Raw genomic sequence first — 23,161 nt, 5'->3', positions numbered from 1 at the left:
CTGTTACTTTGGTTGCCTCTCACTCTGTTCCTAATGCTGGGTCCGAGAAGCCCCGACAGTGGAACTCTAGACATTCAAAAGGGGATCAGAAGAGATCTTCTCCTCTTCCTCCTCTGGCTCACTGGACCTGAAGGTCCCAAGCTTTCAGGTCCCCTGGCTGCCCAGCTCTGATATCTGTCCTGATCTCTTGGAACTGATCCCCATTGGTGCTGAAAACCAGCAAATCTACATATCCAGCTCTGAGCCTTCCAAGCCCCATCCTTATCAAAGGGGCCCCTTCCGGTAGGGTAGCCTTGCACTCCACCAGAATGTTTGACAATGTCTTCCCCTTCCCCACTCTGGTTCTGAACCTCTCTGGCTTGGATTTGGCATATGGGGTCATCTTCAACTAAAAGACCGTTCTAAGCCTACATCGGTGGTGGTATCATTCGTCCAGTCATCAAGGTCTGTGGGCAGTATTAAAACGTCTAAATTGGAACAGCTAATGGATCCTTTTTGCAGATGCAGTTAGGCCTTATCCCTTCAGGTCTGGGTCCAGTACCAGGACCCTTGGCTCCATCCATTTGGCCTCCTTCCCAGTCTGTTCAGATCCAAGATCTGTGGGGGTGGCTGATTTTTCACCCTGTAGGCCAGATCAGGTGGCTTGGCCTTTCTTGGTCACTTCACCTCTGACTTTTTCAGAGCTGTTGATACCTCAGAGTTGTGGCATCAAAACCAGAGTTTCTGGGTCGGGGTTGGCAATTCGGGTCATCTCTTTCACTTGAGGCTTCAGATTTTGGACAGCTCTACTCCAGTCTCTACTCCAGTCTTAATGTCTGGGCTAGTTGTGGCTCTCTTGGGGTCGGGGTTGTCTCTGGTAGTTTCGGCTGTCGGAAACACTTGGCCCTGAGAGGCGAGCTTCCACCTCAGCTCTCAACATAGCGAGGATGTTCTCTAGGGAGAAGGGTCAAATTTTTCCAGCTGGTGTCACTTCCCCTTTCTTATCAGTGCTTACGACTAGTCGTCCGTCTGCTCATGGGCACCCTGCATCAGCAAGTTGCCATCCTGCTCCAGTGGTGGGGCTCCCCTACTCTTCCCCTTCTCTACAGACAGAGCTGGGGAGGAAAGTTTTTGAGGAAGAGGAAAGAGGTAACACTTTGACTCCCCAAAAGACATTGTTGAATTTATGCACTTTATGAACAGTTGCACTGATTTTTAAAGTTCACACATGAAGTGAGACATGACAAGATATCATATTTAGATGTTCTGTTAACTAAAGATACATCACAATGTTACTTAAAAGCTGGTATATTTAGGAAAAATACTTATTCTAATACGTTTTTACATTGTACCAGCAGTCACCCTTATATTAAGAAAGCTGTTATAAAGGAACAAATGGTCTGTGCAGCTCGGATAGTTACTGATATGCATGATTTTATAGAAGAATGTCAACATATTGGTGATATGTTTTTAAACAGGGATTATCCCAAACAATTTGTAGATAGTATTATCACTGAGGTGGTGAACAATACATGGTTTTATAAACCTTTATTATCAATATGTACCATAGTTGATTCAGAATCATATTCAGTAAGGTCATCCTCAAATATAGTACAAACAATGGAACAATCCAACACAAACAAGTATGGTAATGCAGGTTTTATAACAACATACACTAATGACACTGCAGATATTATTCAGTTTATCACAGGTGACACAGACCTAACCAAAATCTTGGGCATACAACCTTTTTGGTTATTTATAAAAGGGACTGGAATCTTAAAGATTGGTGTAATGCATGCTCTAATTTTGTGGTGAAATGAGGAATTGTAATATGTACACATACTGCAGCTATATTTTAGAAGTGGATGAGCTATCCATAATGGGAATGCGCATTACTATTCCAGGACATTACAACTGCAATACAATGGGTGTCATATATGCAGCAATATGTTCACACTGTTCTGCCTATTATATAGGCAAAACAGAACGGAAGTTAAAACAACGCATGTATGAGCATATTTATGACATCAACAAAAAATCACATACTAATGCACTTTACAGACATATAGAGCATAATCCAACACATAAATTTAAGTTTGTAGTATTAGAACAAATTCGACAAAATCGAAGAAAATGTCCCTGGAAAACAATTTTAGAATCAAGGGAATATTGGTGGCAAGTTTATTTAAATGCCATACAGTTCCCATGTTTAAATGATTCATTTCCTTCACAAGTATTTTAAAGTTAAAAGTTTATAATAGATAGGGCATTGTGCAATAATTTAAATAAATTTATAGTTTTAATACTTGGTTTTAAAAATATGTATGTAATTGTGTTATAATCAATATTAATTGGATAATTGATGGCTATTAGCAAGTGAGGTTCACTATATAACAAGTTGGTTTTATTGTAATGGTTGTCTGAGGAAGACTGGTGTCACAGCCGAAAGCGCTTACCTTCTTGAATATCAATAAACTTGCATAACTATTGGACTTCTTTTTACGCTGCCTATCTGGTAAAAATTCAGACCACTAATAAGAAAAAACATGTGGTGTCCACCAGTAAGCAGCCACTTGTGTAGTATCCACAGTCTTGTTATTTTATCTGTATTATTAAATAAGGTATATTATCCAAGAAATGAGTGACATAATTAAACTTATTAAATATTTATTTAAAAATTGTATTAACCACGCCAACATCAACCTGAAATTTCCATAAAACAACAAGATTTGTGATTTAGCAGCTCTCATGTTCAAAACAGTCAATAAAAATACTATCAGTAAGACATAGAGTTATGTATGCTTTCAATTTAATTGCCACATTAATTCTTTGTAAGCCAACTTTTTTTTTCAGGAGGCTTTGTCCCTTTCACCCAGCATGCATGGGGGACTGTGCTGGTCTTTACAGTATCTCAGGTAATTCTTTCTACTCTAATGTCTGAATTGTGTGTATAACAAAACACAAGTACACTTTGGTGTTCATACATAAGTGGTGAACAGTTGTGGATATCAGTTCTACTGTGCTGCCACCCTGCAGAGTATGTGGAGAAAAGGCCTGAGGAGCCTTATTTATCCCTTCTGGAGTCAGCTTTCTGAGTATTCTACAGGTACTTGACATTGCCCCTTCAGCCTTTAAGGAGATGGAAACCCTCTGTAAGCTGTCACCTGAGTAGGTAGAACAATTAACTAAGCAACTTAACATAGACTTCTTTGATCTCATCGGCCTAACATACATCCCAGAAAGCATTTACTTTGGTATTTGACAGGAGTCCAAAGCTTTGGACTACTGTGGCCAAGAAGTCATTACTCTGGCACATTATCACCTTCTAAAAAGGGCTTTGGAAAAGTTTGTGGACCTTTTAAAGTTTGGACTGAAGGAGAGACATGTAGAAATTCTGTCTATAACTTGTAAGGTGGGCTAACCTGTGTAATACCATAACTTTGACTCTACAAGTGGTGTGGCTAGGGCAACAGGCTAAGGTGTATGCCTGTACAGAATAACGTGGTTTGGCTTATTCTTCCAGAAGGAGGTACTTTGGAGGTAGATGCTGTGTGCTTATTTCTTGGAGTAGGTCTTCTTTGCAGCCAGCTAGTTAAGACATGATACACACCCTGTTTCACAAGAAACATACTCTCACCTGTTTGAGGGTTCTCTTTGAGCCTTCTGCTTCCACCAATTTCTTCTAAGTCTAGCCAGTCCCAAAAGAGGAGGAGCATCCTCACTGTCTAAGCAGTGCAGTGAAATGACATACAGTCTTTCCTTGAACAGTGCCACCTAAGTCACCTTATTGAAAAACCCTGTCAGCTGCACTGTCACAATATGGTCTAGGACTGTCATTTGGTGGATCTGCAAATTCAGTGCACCTTGGTGAACCATAAACGATGACCAGTAGGTTCTAGAGTTGTTCACTCTCAGATATTCTCATAAAATCTTCATCATATTGTTTACTGCTGCAGTAGCCTTGGCTGTGTGAGTTATATTCTGCCAAGGATAAAACAGCCAGACAGCTTACAAAGCTTCAAGGCACCTTCTGTGCATCCAAACTGTCAGACAGATTGAGCTGAACTGACTGAAAGACAAGTTTGGTCACCAGGCCCTTCAGAGCTTTTCTGTCACCTAAGAGAACTCTGTATGTGGAACTGATTCTGTGAGTAGTGCAGTTCCGTGTAGCACCCAGGTTAGTCAGCTTGCAGGTAATATTGACTTGTTCCCAACACACAGGTTCATAGGTGTGTAGGTGTATACTAGGCTAAGGACCACTGAGACCCTTGTAAGCCTAGCCATGCATTCCAAACCACTGACAAGTTATTGTACCCTAGGTAGTGTAAGCAAGGGCTCAAGAGATGACATGATTGCAAGCAGGGGCCTAGGAGATGAACCATTTACAGGCTGCCTGTGTCCATTAGGGGCATAGGTGCTAAACTGGTTTGAATTTCCAGTTCCCCACCCATTTATCCAAGTTACAGTTGAATTGGATTAGAGAGAAACTCTTCTTTACATGGTTGGGAAGCCTGTTCCAGGGAAGGGGTAGTCTTTTAGACACATACCTGTCTTTCCGGCAGGTCCTATTCATATCATTGGCAAGGTTGAGGTTATTAGAATGGGTAATTCTGGAGCTGTTTGTTTTGCACATATGCAGGAGTCCCATCAGAATAGGATCCAATGATGTTTTGCATGACAAGTACAGATCTCGTCTCAACAGCATGTAGAAGACAGAATTCATAAATAGTGCCCTGGTCTGCACAGAAGATGTTATTTATGCCCTGTATTCTTTTAGTGAGGAACATCTGTGGACATTCCAGTTGTTGGATATGCCTTGTTAGGTATGAACCAATGGGCTGTTGTACTTTGATAGGTCTGATGAGTCAACAGACCATGTTGCTTTACCAAGAATGGTCTGTACCTGTCTCCACTAGGCTTTCAAATACTGGTTAAAACTGTATCCTCCCCCTTAGAGCCTTTTTTGAGCAATGCCAAATTGACAAACCTACTAACAGCAAAATCAACTTAACTGAACCTCAGGATGGTACTGAACAATGCCAGGATCCTAAACATAAACCTAAACATCCTTCTTACCCTGGAGAATGTAGACATCTGTGCTGTTATGAGACATGGTTTAAAGCTGCACAGAGTACCCCGGCAGTGCAATAGTTTAGTACCTTCCACACGTTTAGACTAGTAGCTACACAGACAGGGTCTAAAGGTATAGGTTAAACAAGATGATGTGCTAGAGTTTCTCTGCGTGCAGGACACCATAGATAAAATGCCATCCCATTCCCTAGCAAGCTATAGGTCATCTTCTATGTCCCACAGAACTTGTAGCACCTATTTAAACCTGTTGGAGGCACTCACCATCCAGCCTAACACGTTAATCATGAGGGACTTGAGTTATCCTTCTGTAGACTGGAATCCTACATGGCCCCATATCTGGACTTTGTAAATGCAAACACCCTTAACCAGTTAGTGCGTACACCCACTAGAGGTTCCAACATACTGGACGTCGTACTCACAAATATGGAACAATGCTGCACCACCCCCAGTGTCACAACCTTCCTGGTAAGGTCTGACAATAAAGCTATCTTCTTCAAAATCACAGTCGATTTGTTAATCCCAGTAAACCCAATAACAGTTCAGAAATATTTCAAGGCAAACTGCCTTTTATTAAGTAACGTTTTTTTCAAAATGCAGTGCTCCCTGAAACCCTGAGAACACAGCAGCCTATGCAAAATTGTTCACAAACTCTGTACAACCAGCTTGTACTGGTGTTAGGTCATGTTTTTCACAAATCATATACAGAAAAAATAACCAGGTCACAGTGAATGAAAAGATTTTTTAATAAATACCTACATGGAAAAATGTCTTGTTTAAAAAAATGGAAATGTGTAGAGCATCCAAGCCTAGTTTTGGGCACACATGTATTCAGACAGGATAGTGTCCATTTGTCAAGATCAGGGAACAGAAGTTTTGCAGCAGGTATTTTGCAATATTTGACAAAGACTAGACAGATCTATTAACAGTTCACAGATAGCAGCATTTGATGCATCTCTGATGATTAATGCTAGGAGCATTAATAGTAAAGTTTTTTTTATTGGAAAACTTGCTATGTTCCCACAAGATTGATGTTATTGTTTGTGAAACATGGTTTCCAGTCATTATTCTTTAACTAATTTTGTCAGGGTGTAAATGTTTTGACTGCAACAGATATTCTAACAAAAATTCAGGTGGAGGTGTTATGACAGGGGTTAAATATAGTTAGGAGGCTGTGATTATTACATTATTCAGTGATGACACCAATACTATAGACTATGTAACTGTGACAAAGACAACCCTGGAACATATAACAATTGTTGGAGTGCATAGACCACCAAAGTCAAGTGCAGATGACCTAGAGGAAGTCATATATTTCTTGCATGAAACACAGGAGGGAAGCATAATATTAGCTGGGGACTGAAATTTACCAGAAACAAACTGGAATAATATTGATTGAACAACATTAGTAAGAAAATTATTCCTAACATATATTCAGGAACAACAATTGCTTCAGATTGTACAAAAAACTACCAGGTGACAGAACATACTAGACATTGTTTGCGTTTCTAAAGAAATTACTGTAACTTCAAGTCAAGTTATACCACTGTTGACGTGCAGTGATCATGGGGTCATAAAGGTTAATTTGTTGCTAGATAATTCTGCCAAACTGAAATCTAAACCAATGCAGAGAAGGTTAATTACAGATTATAGGGAAGCAAAACAGTTACTGTATAAAACTAAAGTACAGTTGTGTACACTTACCATAAATGTAGATGTTCGAGTGTATTCACTGTTGCAGTCATTACATTTGGGTAATCTGCTGGCAGGTTGCCCTCAGTCGGCCTGAATAACCAAGTCTTGGGTCCTGCGTCGGTTCCTGTCTCCTCTTCCATGACGTCAGGTTGTCAGGGGTATAAAACATGCAGCCGACACCATTTTATTCAGTTTTTCTTGCCCCAGATGTCAGGTGCCCCCAAAATGGGGAGCAAAAAAATATATATATAAGTAAACAGTAAATATATAAATGCACTTTTAGAAACATAAACTTTACCTTCAACTAAAAGCAAATACACCACAAAGGCTTTTGAGTATAGTGAAGGAAAGAAAAGGTATAGAAAGGGGGATGGCGGGTGGGTAACCCGGATTGCAACAGTGAATACACTCGAACATCTACATTTATGGTAAGTGTACACAACTGTACTATGTTCTTCATGTTTCACTGTTGCAGTCATTACATTTGGATAGAATCCCAAAGCTATGGATGGGATGATGGAACTAAACAGCATTAGGAGCGGCTATAAGGCCCTGCAGAACTGCAGTGACAAAGCCTGCCCTGGATTTGGAGAAGAGAGGTAAATGATAATGCTTTGTGAAGGTATGAACAGAGCTCCAAGTAGCAGCTTCTAGAATGTCTTTGGTTGGAACCCCTCTGAGAAAAGCTGCTGAAGTAGAGGCAGCCCTGGTGGAATGTGATCTGATCCCCTTGGGCACAAGTTTACCATGGTGCAAATAGCAGAAACAAATGCAGTGGCTTATCCAGTTAGAAATTGTCTGCTTTGATATAGCCTTCCCATCTGACCCTGCAGCAAATGCTACCAGTAGTTGCTCAGACTTTCTTAGAAATTTGGTCCTATTTAGGTAGAATCTTAGTTGTCTGTGTACATCCAGTGAATGCAGAATCCGCTCCCCCTTGTTCTGCGGATTTGGGTAAAAAGTTGGCAGGTGAATGGTCTGGTTAAGAGCCACACTAGATACCACCTTAAGCATAAAAGAAGGATTGGTCCTGAGGGACATCCTGTCCAGGTAAAATATAATAAAAGGCTCCACTGCCATGAGAGCCTGTAGTTCTGAGACCCTTCTTGCTGAAGTGACTGCCAAAAGAAAAGCTGTTTTCCAAGATAGAAATTTTATATCCACAGTAGCTGCTGGTTCAAAAGGAGGCAGGGTGAGCTTTTTCAGCACAAAATTGAGGTCCCATGCAGGAGTTGGTGCTCTTCTGGGAGGCCTTACATTTTTTGCTCCTCTAAGATACTATTTAAGCAGAGGATGAGAAAAGAGGCGAGGCTCTGTATTGTAATGAGCCGAGATGGCAGAGGCATGGATTTTTATTGAAGAAAAAGATAGGCCCTTGTCAAGCATCTCAGTCAAATATTGTAAAATCTGAGGAATATTGGGCTTTGCTGTGTCTATTCCTTGTGCTTGATTCCAAGCACAGAATCTCTTCCATTTATCAGCATAAGATTTTCTAGTACTAGGCCTTCTGGCTTGCAAAATGACATCCATCACAAATTTACTGAGAGGTGTTTGAATAATTAGTTGATTAGCCATGCTGCAAGATTCAGAGTCTGGAGCTGTGTGTGCAGAATTTGATAGTTCTGCGAGACAGTAGATGAGGTATTTCAGGCAATACCATGGAGGATGGTGAGACATATTCCTTAGAAGCGGGTACCAGTGCTGGCGGGGCCAGTCCGGAGCAATTAGGATCATTTTTGGTTTTTCCTGTCTGACTTTTAGTAAGACCTTGGAGAGTAGAGGCAGACGGGGAAAGGCATAGACTGATAGCTTTTTCCAACTGAAGGATAGAACATCCACTTTCCATGCTTTTTTGTGATGAGTTCTTGTGCAGAATTTGTCCAACTGATAATTTTGGGGAGAGGCAAATAGATCTATGTCTGGGCTCCCCCATTTCTGTGTTATCTTGCTGAAGATTTGTGGATCCAGTTTCCATTTGTGCGGGTCCATAAGATTTCTGCTTAGGTCGTCTGCTAGAGTATTTTGTTTTCCTGGCAGGAATTGAGCTTGAAGATGTATTTGGTAAGTCAAGGCTGTGTTCCACAAAGCCATGGCTAGTCTGCAAAGGGGGTAGGAATGTGTACCCCCCTGCTTGTTTATGTACCACATAACTGTGGTGCTGTCTGTCTTTATCAGTAGCTGTCCTGGATGAAGTAAGTCCTTAAAGGCTGTCAGAGCATTTGGAACAGCTAGCATCTCTTTCTGATTGATATGCAGATGCATTTGGTTTGGGCTCCATTTGCCCTGAATGCATCTCCCTGCCATGTGGGCCCCCCAAGCATAGTCTGATGCATCTGTAGTTAGGGTTTGGGTGGCAGGGGGTAGAGTGAATGACAGTCCCTTGTTTTGGTGACCTGTCTCTGCCCACCAAAGAAACTCCTGTTGTAGGCAGGGAATGAGAGGAATTATTGTTTCCAGGCCGTGACAATGTTGACTCCATAGACTTTTTAGGTACCATTGAAGTTTCCTCATATGCAGTCTTGCATATGGAATTAGTAGAATGCAATATGCCATGAACCCCAGAGCCTACAGAATTTGTCTTACAGATAACTGGGGTTTTGTTGCCATCTGTTTGAAGTATGTTATCAGTTGCCTTTGTTTGTCTGGCGTGAGGTAAGCCATCTGGGCAGTTGTATTCAAGCTTGCACCCAGGAATGTAATTATTTGAGAGGGTACCAGTTGTGATTTCTTTTCATTTATGGTGTACCCTAGGCATGCTAGAAGCCTTTTTACAAACACCAGATGTTGAAGAAGAGTGTCCTTGTCCTCTGCTTGAATGAGACAATCGTCCAGATAAGGATACATTTGTATGCTTCTTTGTCTGCAGAATGCAATTACTGGTGCCAGGCACTTTGTAAAGACCCTGAGTGCAGTAGATAAGCCAAAGGGCAGTGCAGAGAATTGGTAATGCAAAAAAACCTGCTTTGAAGCGGAGGTATCTTCTGCATGATTCCCTTATTGGGATATGCAGGTATGCCTATTTTAAGTCTGGAATTACTAACCAAGCATTCCTGCGTAGCATAGGCAGTAGCTGTTGTAAAGTCAACATTTTGAATTTTGGAATGTCCAGGAACATGTTCAAAATCGATAAGTCCAGTATTAGACGCCATGAATTGTCTTGTGGGTACCAGGAAAAGTCTTGAATAAAAACCTTGTCCTTTTTCCTTTTCTGGAACCGGTTGAATAGCCCTCATATCCATGCGGGACCTGACTTGTTTCTGGGCCTCTGCCCACTGGTTTTGTGGCAGATCCGGCCATCCGTTTGGACTTGGCAAAGTATGGAAATGAAATCTGTACCCCTGGGATACTGTGTTTAATACCCACTTGTCCTTGGTAATTAACTGCCAATTTTGAGCATGAAGTACTAGTTTTCCCCCCAAGGGGGCTGCCAAAAGATAAGTGCTTGGTGATGGTAGAGGAAAGTCATTGAGACTGCTAACTGTAGGGTTGTGCTTTGTTTCCTCCAGATTTGGAGGTGGAGGCACCCCATTGCTTTGACCTATAAGAACCCTGTGATTGATATCGGGAGCCTTCTGAGCACCTGGATTTGCCCTGAGTGGCACTGTTGGACACAGGAAAGGACCAATTTTTAGTAGGCCAGTGCCTACTGAACCTGGGTGGCTGCACTTGCAAGAAATCTTTTACAGTTTGCATAGATTTAGCTTTGTCTTCCATTGTCTTTAAAACGTCTTCTGCCTTATTACCAAATAGAGTATCATGCTGCAAAGGGGCATCCAACAATTTAGCTTTAACATGATCAGGCAGATTTTGCTCCTTGAGCCAGGCATGCCTTCTAATCCCAGATCCAGTGATGGCGGCCCTACAAGAGGCCTCCAAGGAATCAAAACCACATTGCAAAGTATGCTTTCCAACCTGTTCTGCTGATTGCAATAATTCCTGTAACTCTTTATTTTCCACACAATGAGAAATCACCATCATTTTCTGTTTCAATAAGCCCATAACATGCTGTCGATATTTAAGCATATGAAACTGTCAGTTTAAAGCTCTGATTGCCAAGGTTGCAGACGTATAAACCTTCTTACCCCATCTATCCAGCACTCTGGAATCTCCATCAGACGCAGCAGGATTTTTGAAAATAAATTTGTGGGAGTTGGGAACCCTGTAATATCTCTGGCTTACTAGGAGCCTGAGAGAGGGAATCAGGAGCCATGCTTGATTCCGAGAACACATCATCCACAATGTCTAATACAGGAGGTATTGTCAGAGGCCTATACTGAGGAAGAAGAAGGAAATCTCTAAGCCTCTTTTTTGATTCAGAGAAGTCCTGACTCCCCCAGTGAAAATGTTCCCTTAAAGTATGCAAAGTCTCTCCAGAAGAGTAATCCTCAGGAGGAGATGCAGATGGGATGGATTCCTCTGCATCAGAATCCTCATAGGGTGGAATAGAAAATTCCTGATCAGAAGAGGAATCAAAAGAAATGGAAATCTGATCTGAAGATTCATAATCGGTGCCTTGCCTAGGCCTCTTAGCGGGGGAGGGGGGGTTGGGAACCCCTGATCAAGGTAATTAAATCCTCAGCCATTTTGATAATCTGTTTTTTAGGCGTAGGGACTTGAGCACATGGCTCATGCATCGGTTTTTTAGACATAGAAGTTGTTTTTCACCTTGTTTTTGTTGCTGGCATTGGTTTAATATAAAAATGTTGAGGCCTGAAAACACCCTCAGAAGCCAGTGCTTGCTCAGCGGCTCCGGACCCATCCAAGGAAGAGACATCCGTGGATTCAATACTCTGAGAACCTCGCAGCATACCGGACTCCGAATGGGTCTCGGTAGAGGCATGCGACTCAAAAGTAGTGGGTATCAGGGTCTGCGAACGGTCCTCACTGAGTACCGGCGTCTGGCTTAGGAGAAACTTCGTCATCGTTCTGTCTCTGTCCTTTTCTTTGCGTTTTCTATGAACTCCAGTAGTCTGATTGCTAACCAACGACATTTCAGGATAACTAAATCTTGAACCAAAATATTTAGAAGCAAAAATATACTGACGCTTAATAGTGTGTTGGTTAAATCTACCACAAAACTGACAGCAAGGCATGTTGTGATCAGGGCCTAGGCAAGGAATACAGTACAAATGAAAATCCTTATGAGGTATTTGCTTCACACAAGTAATGCAATTATTAACTTTTACTGACATCGGTAAGGAGCAAGAAAAAGTTTCCCCAACGGGGTACTTAGCTTTAGTTTGAAGACTTCGGTTCTGAAACTTGAATACGAAAATTTCAGGAGTTAGCCAACCGGTACTCGTGAACTGCTTCTGCTTTGGGCACCGCGTGGCAAGAAAGACTGAATAAAATGGCGTCAGCTGCATGTTTTATACCCCTGATGACCTGACGTCATGGAAGAGGAGACAGCAACCGACGCAGGACCCAAGACTTTGTTATTCAGACCGACTGTGGGCAACCTGCCAGTAGATTACCCAAATGTAATGACTGCAACAGTGAAACACGAAGAACATCTGGAGTGAGGTGTTCAGTGGAAAAACTGCAGATGGAATGTGGAAAGTTTTGAAAGAGAATTTGTTTGAGTGCAAAAAATAAAAAAGTTTAATATCAGGATCTAGGCATGCAACATTAGGGGGATATATTTCCATAAAAACAAGATATCTGATTAAGGTGAGAGACAAAAGAAGATATAAGAAATGGAAGAGAGGTCGGACTACAACTTTGAAAACTGAAATAAACAAGCTGGACAAACAGATTAAGTGTAGTGTGAGACAAGATCAAGAACAATTTGAAGAAAATATATATTAAGATATTGAGCACAACAGGAAATTTTTTCATAGATACATAAGATAGAAGGAGTAAAAACATACAAATTGATAAACTGTGTGCAAATTCTAAAATTTATTCTCAGACACAGCAGTTTATAGATACTGTGATGACCCACCACTGGCCCATTAATCAAGGAGCCTCAGTCCTTACCACTGGCACCAGTGGGGGGAACGTTCACTGGGAGGATAACAGGTGCACACAGTATTTCCAGATGCAGCTTTAAGCATCAAGCACAGTTTCCCTTAAGAGCACACAGAGACCACGCTCAGTCAAGGGCTGGTTTCTCCCGCTTTCTCCAGATCCCCAGTAAGACTTCCCAGTGGCACATCCATAGAGTTGAGTCGAGTCCTTAGCCAGGGTTCCAAGCCAAGTCTAGCACTCTCTCTCTTTGTCCAGCCTGTGCTTCATGTCCCTGCTCAAGTAGCTGGCACACACATTCTTGGAGGTTTGTTTTACACACACACAAAAGGCTGGCACAGGTTTACTAGCTAATGCCCCCTTCTACCCAGACTATAAGGTAGTTATCCCTAACAGCAGAACCCCTCGCCAGCTACTTTAATGCCCTTAACAAAGTTTGCCCAATTTTACTGTGTAATATTAATACAAATGGTAGTTTGACTAAGAAGTAAGGCTGTTAGGAGTGGCCCACACAGTGTCACCAAATAAATATGTCGGTACCCTCAAAACTTAAGTATCTCTACAAAGATCAGCCACAGTGGAATGTTTAAATATATTTAATAATAATAAAAGAACAAGACAATAGTAAGTATATATTCACAGTGACATCAGAGTTCACATCCACTGGAAATACTTAAAATAACATTGAAGGATAGGCTCAGACAAATAAAGAAAAATAATGTCTAAACTAATCTTCACTATGTTCCTGACTGCATCTAACACAATCACTATTCCCTAATAACTTACTTAGTAGAGCAAGGTAGGTGATGTGGTAAATGGTTTTTCATGTTGTCAGGTCCAAGACAAAATACAGAATGCTCAGTCTCACTAAGAGACTTTTCAGAATAATATCTAAAATATCATTACACTTGGGATAGCTTGCAGGATGACATCACTTCTTGTCATCTGACTTCTAGTTCCCAGGCAAACCCCCATTCCTGGAAGTTGTCAGGATTTAGCAGCTGCCTGTAAAAGTACACATACAAGGGCAGTTGCTTAAATCTGTGGCAGGTGCTGGAAGCCATAAAACAATTTCATACCTCCATGCTTCCAGTTTACTAATTAGTTGACCCCAAAGACAATACAGAAAGCTTCCTAGTACAGACTTTGTGTCTCTGGCTGCATTGAAACCTTGTGAGATAACATCTTTATGGCCTAGCCTATAAAGTGATTTAATTTCAGATATCTTTTAAAGTTTGGTGGACTGAGGTTAACCTTCCTGGCTGCCAGTTTCCTCTGTTAAAACATATGCATTTAAACAGTTACAGTAGTGCATTTACATTTCTGTTCTGTCCAGTAAGGCACACTGTGGATACATTTCAAAGGCATGCACATTACAAATACCTTTTCAACCACAACAAATGTACAATTGTTTGATGATATACACATGACATACAGTTCTAACACATTTGTAACACCAGCATATTGTATGACATACAGTTCTAATACATTTGTAACACAAAGCATCTTGTATAAATCAGTTTGATATTTACAAATGACTTATAATTATTTACAAAGTTCCAGCTGGCTGTGCTGGCAGCACCTCCTTTCATCACCCCCCCCTGCCTTTGAAGACTCCAGCTAGTTTTTCAAGTGCCCCTTGAGAAACATTGTTTGAGAGGGATGAGCCTATCTGGGAATGCATTACCCCATACCCTGTCTTGAGATCCCATCTGCATTGGCATTGCTAACCCCAGTACAGTGCTGCACTGTCATATCATATGGCTGCAACCCTAGGCTCCACCTTAGTAACTTGGTATTTTGCTGGCTTGCTCCCTGTAGCCATAGAGCTCTCTGACTCCTCCTGCCTCCTACTACAAATACTCAGCACAAAGGCTTCCCTGTCACAGTAAATGGTACAGTTTGTGCCTCTGCCTCTTGCTTTGCAGTTCTACCATGTAGTTAACATCACTGACCTTCCATACCACCTTGAAAGGTCCCTTCCAAGCTGCCTGCAACATGTTGTGTCTGACAGGAATGAGAACTATAACCCACTGCCTCACAGCATACTCTCTGGCTTGAGCATTCCTGTCATACCAGACCTTTTTCTGCTGTTGGGCTCCTGCCAGGTTCTCCTGGGCCAAGCCTATGAGCTCCCTGAGTCTTGTCCTGAGGTTTTGGACATATGCCACAATAGACTCCTTGTGGGATTCACACTCATCCTCCCACTCATCACAAGTCAAATCTAGAGATCCCCTCACCCTATGCCAGTACAATTTAAAGGGTGAAAAACCTGTGGATTCCAGGGATACCTCTCTGTAAGCAAACAACAGATGGGGCAGATATTTGTCCCACTCCCTCTTAAACTGGTCTGCAAATGCCTGTAGCATGGTCTTTAGTGAAGAGTTTAACCTCTCCACCAGACCATTAGTCTGGCAGTGGTAGGGTGGTCTTTAGGTGATTCACCCCACAGTGCTTCTACAGACAAGCTAGCTGGTGTGGCATGAAGTTGGCACCTTTGTCGGTCAGTATTTCTTTTCGGAAACCTACCTTGATGAAAATCTGTAACAAAGCATTTGCAATCTTTTCTTTGGTATCTGGTAGCATAATCTACTACCACAAGGATATATGTCTTCCCTGTGGAACTTGAGGTACTCGTAGAACTCACAGTATCTGTAGCTACCCTCTGAAATGGCTCCTCAGTCACAGGCAAAGGGATCAATGGAGCTTTGACCTTGTCTCCTGCCTTGCCTACTTTTTGCCACTGCTCACAGGTCCTGCAGTACCCTGTTACATCCCTTGCAATCCCAGGCCAATAAAATTTCTGCATAATACATCTCTTGGTATGCTTTATGCCCACATGACTTGCAAAGGAAATGTCATGTGCTACGGCTGGAAGTGCCAAGACGGTAGGCTCTGGGCATTACCAGCTGCTGTATTCTCTCATCCTCTAGCCCTCACTCGGGGGTCCATTCTTTATACAGTAACTCTCTTGATGTTCTTTGTGTTTCACAGCTGCAGTCATCACCTGTGGGGTTATCCCTGCTGTGGTAGCCCTCGGCCGGCCCAGTACTAGAGTCAATGTTTTTCTGCGTCAGCTGCTGTCACCTGTAGACTGATGTCAGGTTGTCAGTGCTGTAAAGCAAGGCTGCCGACGCCATTTCCTCAGTCTTTCTTGCCGTGGAGCCCGTAGCAGAAGCAGTTTGCAAGTGTGCCAGTCGGTTGCTACCAGAGTTTGAATTACAGCTGAAAACATCTAAAGCTAAGTACCCCGTTGGGGATCCTTTTTTCTTGCACTAACCGATGTCGTGAAGGCCCAGACCACAACATTCCCCGTTGCTGGTTCTGTGCCCTCTTTAATACGAGAACCATTCACAGTAGAGCTCTATGGCAAATGGTTCTGTGCCCTCTTTAACACGAGAACTATTTGCAGTAGAGCTCTTATTGTAGACAGGAATTTTTGCCTTCCATCTTTGCATTCCGAAATGACGTCCGTCAGCCAACAATCTGTAGTCATTCCAAAAAAAATAAAGATAAAGACAGAACACACAAGACATAACACACAAGGCTAAGCCTTCCAATGACTCTACTGTTAAGCAGGTCATCAGTTCTCCGGAATTCAGTGAGGCGCTTTCGCAGCCCCTGATGCCCGATACGATATCTATGCAGGCATCTACCAATACCCTTTCGAAGTCTGGTATACCACAGAAATAGTCTTCGTCTTCCGGGCCTTTGTCTGTCTCTGCCTTGGTTGTGTCCAGAGTCGCGATGCAGACACCAGCTTCTGAGGAGGCCTCTCGCACTACCAAATGTAGACAAAAAACAATGTCTTTTCATCTGACTACCGTTTCTCTCAGACCGATGGATACTCTAAGGCCTAGAAGCCAGGCCACTCATAGAAAATCTGCCTCTAGCCACTGTCTTGCTCCTCCACCACCCCAAGCCCCAATGCTTAAAATGGCGGAGGATCTTATCTCCCTTATCAGGGGTAGTCAGGCCACAACTTCTAAAAGGAAAAAACAGCCTTCTCCTGAAATTATGACGGAACAGGATTCTGAGGAATCTGATTATTCAGATTTTGAAGAGTAACAACAAACTCTGACTGCTTATGAGGATTCAGATGCAGAGGAATCCATTCCTTCTGCCTCCCCACCAGAAGACCTTTCCTTTGGGGAAACCCTTCACACCCTCCAGGAACATTTCCAGTGGGAATCTCAGGACTTCCCCCAGTCTAAAAAAAGACTAAGATTTTCTGGACCTGCCTCAGCACAAACCCCTGGCCATCCTCCTATCGTAGAAGTGGTGGATGATGTTTTCCATGAACCCAGCTTAGCCCCTGATGCCCTCCCACCTGCTCCCAGTAAACCTGACAGGTATTACAGAGTACCATATTCTAACAAATACTGGTACAGAAATCTTGCTGCAGACCCAGAGGTCATTACACAAGAACCTAAAGGAGCTAAGACTAGTTCTGCCAAGAATCCTATTCCTTCTGACAAGGATTCCAGAGTGCTGGACAGATAGAGTAAAAAAGTATACACCTCTGCAACCTTAGTTATCAGAGCACTCAACTGTCAGTTCCATATGTTAAAATATCAACAACACACTTTGGAACTATTAATGCAAATTTCCCAGCTGTGCCAATTTGAAAGAGTTAGCAGATTTACTACACTCTGTTTGTCAAGTGGCCAAACACTCATTACGCTGTGAATATGATCCCCTAGAAGCCTCAAGCAGGGCAGCAGTGTCAGGGTCTGTCATTAGGAGACATGCATGGTTGAAGGAACAACCTCTCCCTAATCATGTCAAGTCTAAATTAATTGATACACCCCTGGATAAGGACCACTTGTTTGGAGTAAAAGCAGAAGAGGTGCTTAAAAAGATGGAAGACAAAGCAAAATCTATGCAAACAGTAAAAGATTTCTTTTAGGTTCAGTCTCCTAAGTTCAGCAGGAACTTTCCCTCTAAGCACTAGTCCTTCCCTGCACCTGGCAGACAGGGGCACGGTAGTCCCCGCAGGGACAGACCACCCAGGCCCATATTCCAGGGGCAGCAGAGAACCAAACAGTGGACCACTTCTGCCCCAAAGGCAGGGAGTTCTAAGCCACCCTTTTGTGGCAAAAACTATCAATGACTCCCTCTTCCCCCTCTGCCCTCCTTTCACTCACCAAAAGCTAGGAGGAAAGCTCTCCCTCTGCAAAGAAAATTGGCTTTCTGTAACAAAGGACCAGTGGGTCTTAAAGATAATTTTTCAGGGATACTGATTCTCTTTCAACTAACTCCCAATTCGAAGAGGGTACCCAGACTTACTTCCAAATCAGTCGGCAGAGGCATTGAAACAGGTCCAAACTCTCATATCCCAGTGGGCAGTAGAACCTGCTTCCTCAGATCAAGCAGGCAAAGTTTTTTATTCCAAACTATTCCTTGTTCCCAGAAAGGAGGGCACTTGGCGCCCCATCCTGGATCTCTCCATTCTGAACACATCCCTGATGGTCCCCAAATTCAAAATGCTAACTTTGCAGCAGCTGCTGCCTATGCTGACAAAAAAATGCCTGGCTAGTGACCCTAGACCTAAAAGATGCCTACCTCCACATCCCCATAAGGGAATCCTGCAGGAAATTCCTGCGCTCACAACACTTTCAGTTCTCTGCGCTACCCTTTAGCTTATCTACTGCTCCCAGAGTATTCACCAAATGCTTAGCCTCCGACCATAACATTTTGCAAACAGAGAAATATACAGATGTACCCCTACCTGGACGACTGCCTCATTCAGACAGTTTGCAAAGAAAAGCTGATCCAAGACCTTCTCTTTGTCAAAATCCTCCTAACTTCCCTAGGGTTCACCATCAACAAGAAGAAATCAAAGCAAGCACCCTCCAGGAAGATCATTTTCTTGGGAGCACTGCTGGACACAGCATCTCAAATGGCCTTCCTATCCCCAGAAAAGCAGAGCTTCCTGTCTCTCTACTTTACCCAGCTGGCTTCCAGAAGTCATCTCACTGCAAGGAAGTTCCTGCAAGCCTTGGGGTACGTGGCATCTTGCTTCATTCTAATTCCTCTGGCCAGGCTTCACATGAGGAAACTTCACTGGTCTCTAAAGAACCTTTGGTGTCAGCTTTCTTAGCCTCTAGAGACTTCTCTCTCTCTCTCTCTCTCTCTCTGATCCCCTGTATAAGGGCCGAGTTCTGTGGTGGACAGGGGCCTGTGCCAAGAACAGGCCTTCCCTTAATCCTCCACCCTACAGGACAGACCATCACCACCAATGCCTCAGACATTCCTTGGGACGATCGCCTAGCAGGCAGGTACACCCAAGGTCTTTGGGATGCCCAACACCTTCCCTTACACATCAGTCGGAAGGAAATGATGGCAGTACAAAAGGCTCTGACATCCTTCAAACCCCATCTCAGGCCAGGGGTTCTCCTTATCAAAACAGACAACACCACAGTAATGTGGTACGTCAACAAACAGGGAGGGACCCAATCTTACCCTTTGTGCAGGCTAGCCATGAACCTCTGGCTGACCGCCTCCTCCATGAGATTACACCTAATTGCCCAATACCTACCAGGGATCAACAGCACCCTAGCAGACCACCTAAGCTGAAACTTACTGGACCCCCATGAATGGCAGCTCCTTTTGCAAGTCACTCAGGAGTGGGGAATTCCAGAGGTGGATCTCTTTGCTTCGCACCTCAACCACCAGCTGAAAAAATTCTGTACTAGGGAGTATCACCACCTAGCGTGGGAGGTGGATGCCTTAACCTTCCCCTGGAACTCCCTCTTTGTGTATGCATTGCCTCCTCTGCCTCTTATTCCCAAGGTACTGATGAAGATAAGGGAGGAGAGACTAAGGGCCATCCTCATTGCTCCAGATTGGCCCAGACAGCATTGGTACCCCTTACTGCGCAGCCTGACATTACAGCCTCCCCCGATCTCAGACCTTTTGACCCAGGTGTGTGGGGGGGAATGCTGCACCCAGACTTGCAGAGTCTCAAGGTGTCAGCATGGCTAATACTTTAAAAGCAAACAAGGGGGGCCTGTTAAGCAAACAGGTCCTGGACATTATCACAGAGGACAAAAGGCCTGACACCAGAAAATCTTACACAGGGAAATGGACAACATTTTGCTCCTGGAGCCAGTCCAGAGGTGGGCAGTACCTCACAACCTTCCATCCCTCTTATTCTGGACTACCTAGCGGAGTTACTCAATAGTGACCTCTCCTTCTCTTCTATTAAAATCCACACCTCAGCCATTTCAGCTCATTTAGATACAGACCAGCCCCTCTTCTCACATCCTTTAATTAAACAATTCCTCAGAGTTGCTTCTAATATCAGACCTCCCAGAAGGCCACCCACACCAGCCTGGGACCTGTATTATGTTTTGGAAAAACTAACCGTAACACCCTTCGAAACTGCTGCTTCAGCATACTTGAGATACCTCTCCTGGAAGACTGCTTTCCTACTAGCTATCAACTCAGCCAGAAGGGTTTCAGAACTTTAGGCACTCGTGGCCATTGAGCCCTTCATAATTTTCCATGCAGACATGTTCTCCCTGAGGACTAACCCCTCCTTTATGCCCAAGGTTGTATCTGATGTGACCCACAACCAGGCCGTACATCTACCCACCTTCTTTCCTAACCCTCAAAACATGGGGAAAAGAATTCTGCACTCACTAGACGTGCACAGACAGCTTAGATACTACCTGGTCCATACTAAATACTTCCAAAAAACAGACCAGCTTCTTGTCAGATTTGCCCCAGGGGCAGAGGGGAAGCCAATTTCCAAGCAAACCATTTCCAAGTGGATATCACACTGTATTCATTTCTGCTACAGACTACATGGGAAACCACCCCCTAAGTCTATTCGTACCCACTCTACTAGGGCAGACTCCACTTCTACAGCATTCCTCGAAGGAGCTCCCACCAGGGACATCTTGGAAGCTGCCACTTGGACCTCTGTCCATACCTTTAAAAAGCATTACCACCTACCCCTTTTTTCTCTAAGGCTAGTGAAGGGTTTTCCTCTGCAGTTCTGCAGGGTATGCTGACTCATGCCTATGTCTCTAAATAATCCTTCCATCCCTCTCCTCAGCTTTGGGAATCCTCCCACAGGTGATGACTGCAGCAGTGAAACACGAAGAACATAGTCCAGTTGTGTACACTTACCATAAATGTATATGTTTGAGTGTATTCACTGTTGCAGTTCTGGTTTCCCCTCCCTCCTTCCTCCTTATATCATCTCCTTAGGGAGACATAAGCTTCTCATGGTGGCTTTTAGCCACCAGGACCACTTTACCATATTTCCTTGTGCTTCTGATGGGTTAGGGCAAGAAAAACTGATGTAATGGCGTCGGCTGCCTTGCTTTATAGCACTGACAACCTGACGTCAGTCTACAGGCGACAGCAGCCGACGCAGAAAAACATTGACTCTGGTATTCGGGCTGGCCGAGGGCTACCACAGCAGGGATAACCCCATAGGTGATGACTGCAGCCGTGAATACACTCATCTACATTTATGGTAAGTGTACACAACTGTACTTTCCAGTATACGGAATCCCCTTTTCCTTGAGAATTGGGGGACTCTGTAGCTACTTCCATCAAATCTTGTAATGTACGATCTGAGAGCTGAGCCTGTTTCATCTCTTTCTTTGTAACACTTCCCAGCTGCCCTTCCAGAGGAAGTCTGGTATCCTCTGATAGCGGTGCCTCACTGTCAGCCTGGATACTACTACTCACCTCTGCCCTTGCAGTCACTCTGTCCAAGGGAACATCAGTACCCACCAGCAGCTGTGGCTCACCTTCGGTCTCACTGCTACAGGGTAGCTCCCTCCACGAAATAGCCACCTCACTAGTCCTGGCTTCAAGTGTGTAGTCTGTCTGGGTCCCCCCAGGCTACCAGACCCACATGCCTGTCTCCAAGCCTGACTGTGTGTCACTGCATGCACACTAAGTTACTGCATTATCAAAATCATTACCTATCAAGATCTGCAGGGATCGCGTCAAACACACTTACTTGCTTGCTTCCTTTTCTGCCCTCCCAGTCAAGGTGAACCCTAGCCAAAGGTATTTGGAATGAGGTCCCTCCTAAAGCTCTGATTTGGAGTAGACTGCCCAAGCAAGTAGTGCTCCTCCTTTAACCATTGCAGGCTTCACAGTGGTTAGGTCAGTGGCTGTCTCTCTCTTAGCAGTGACCTGTTTCCCATCTACTAAGATGGGATATAACCTCTTGTAGTAGGTTGGTACCCTTGTTGTCTCCAGACAACTTACCACTGGCATTCTGTTATTCCCACTTGCTGGCTCCCCTACCTTTTGTTCCCCACCTTGCCTCCATGTACATATCTGTATGCTACATGGCCCCACTGGTTACATTTAAAACATTTAATCCTTGATCCTGGTCTTGTACCTGAAGTAGTGGCTTCTCCTGTTACTGGTGTGCTGGACTCTGTTGGGGTGGTATAGGCTGCCCACCATGGATACCCTTATATCCATGTGCAGCACTGGATATCCCTTTCCTGTGCAGTGATGCCCTGCTTGGTAGGTATATGTCTCTTTTTTTCCCCACCACATCTGCAGTGTTGCATTCCCTATTTGCCAACCATATTCTTATGTCCTCAGGCAAAGTGCTAAGGGCTTGTTCCCTCACCAAAAGGTCTGCCAGCCCTTCAAAAGTGGTGACCAGGCACCCACTCACCCACCTATGAAAATAAGTGCTTAACTCAGCAATATAATCACACTTTCATAAAATTAATACAGTCCGTTCCTCCCAGCTTCTCTGGTACAGCAGAAAATCTCAAGTTTTCCCTGTGTTCTCTCTCCTCTAATTCTATTATTTTTTTTTATAACATCTCTTCATGAGTATTATCATATTCAGCCAGGCCTTTCTTCATTTCATCCTCTGATTTTTGCAGTTTTATCACCTCATCTGAATATCTGTTTAAAGCTTCTTCCATTTTATGCAGCCTTTTGTTATTTGAGTTGATACACTCCATCAGTGTTTCATTTATTTTAATCAGCTCTGAGTACGTTTGACTTCTTTTTTTCTTTAGGTTACTGGAAGTCATTTCTTGCACTAAACCTGGAGCTTGCACTGTTTTTGCTGAACAGCTGCAGAATTCTTCCCAGTCAGTGTTTTTTCATCACCTTTTATGGTTGATTTTCTTGCAGGTTCTCTGAATTTCTTTTTTGCTGGCATCCAGGCAGTGTACTTACTAGCCAGTTACTGAAATTTACCCCCAAAATGAGTTTACTGGCTCTGTGTTCTGAGTTTCTGGTTTCTCACTGGGAGAGCTGAAATTAAGTTGTTACCCAATGTGCAGCTATCTTGGACTCCGTGAATGATGGAACCGTGAATATGATTATGGTCTACTGCTCCTGGGCTGAGTCCAAAAAAACGTCCATTGACATCAGTGCTGTACCCCAAAAAACAAGTACAAAGAAATAGCAGACTAAAGCAGAA

The 23,161-nt window shown here is 43.4% G+C and overlaps 1 protein-coding gene across 6 annotated transcripts in view; it reads left to right on the top strand.

Annotated features, from left to right (window-relative positions):
• MFAP3L (microfibril associated protein 3 like) overlaps positions 1-23,161 on the top strand; it is a 181,783-nt gene that overhangs the window by 21,454 nt on the left and 137,168 nt on the right. Inside the window, exon 3 of one of the 6 annotated variants that reach the window (XM_044061716.1) lies at positions 2,836-2,897. The exons of the other annotated variants lie outside the window; for them this stretch is intronic. Coding sequence (XP_043917651.1) covers positions 2,864-2,897 — 34 coding nt within the window. The 5' untranslated portion in view covers positions 2,836-2,863. The remainder of the gene's footprint in view (positions 1-2,835; positions 2,898-23,161) is intronic. 6 annotated transcript variants of the gene reach the window in all.

The sequence above is a fragment of the Protopterus annectens genome, chromosome 2.part0 (assembly GCF_019279795.1).
Source record: "Protopterus annectens isolate FY-2018-M chromosome 2.part0, PAN1.0, whole genome shotgun sequence".
In the NCBI taxonomy this organism is placed as follows: Eukaryota; Metazoa; Chordata; order Ceratodontiformes; family Protopteridae; genus Protopterus; species Protopterus annectens.
Note: the sequence above shows the minus strand (reverse complement) of the source record. Positions and strands in the feature narration are given on the sequence as shown.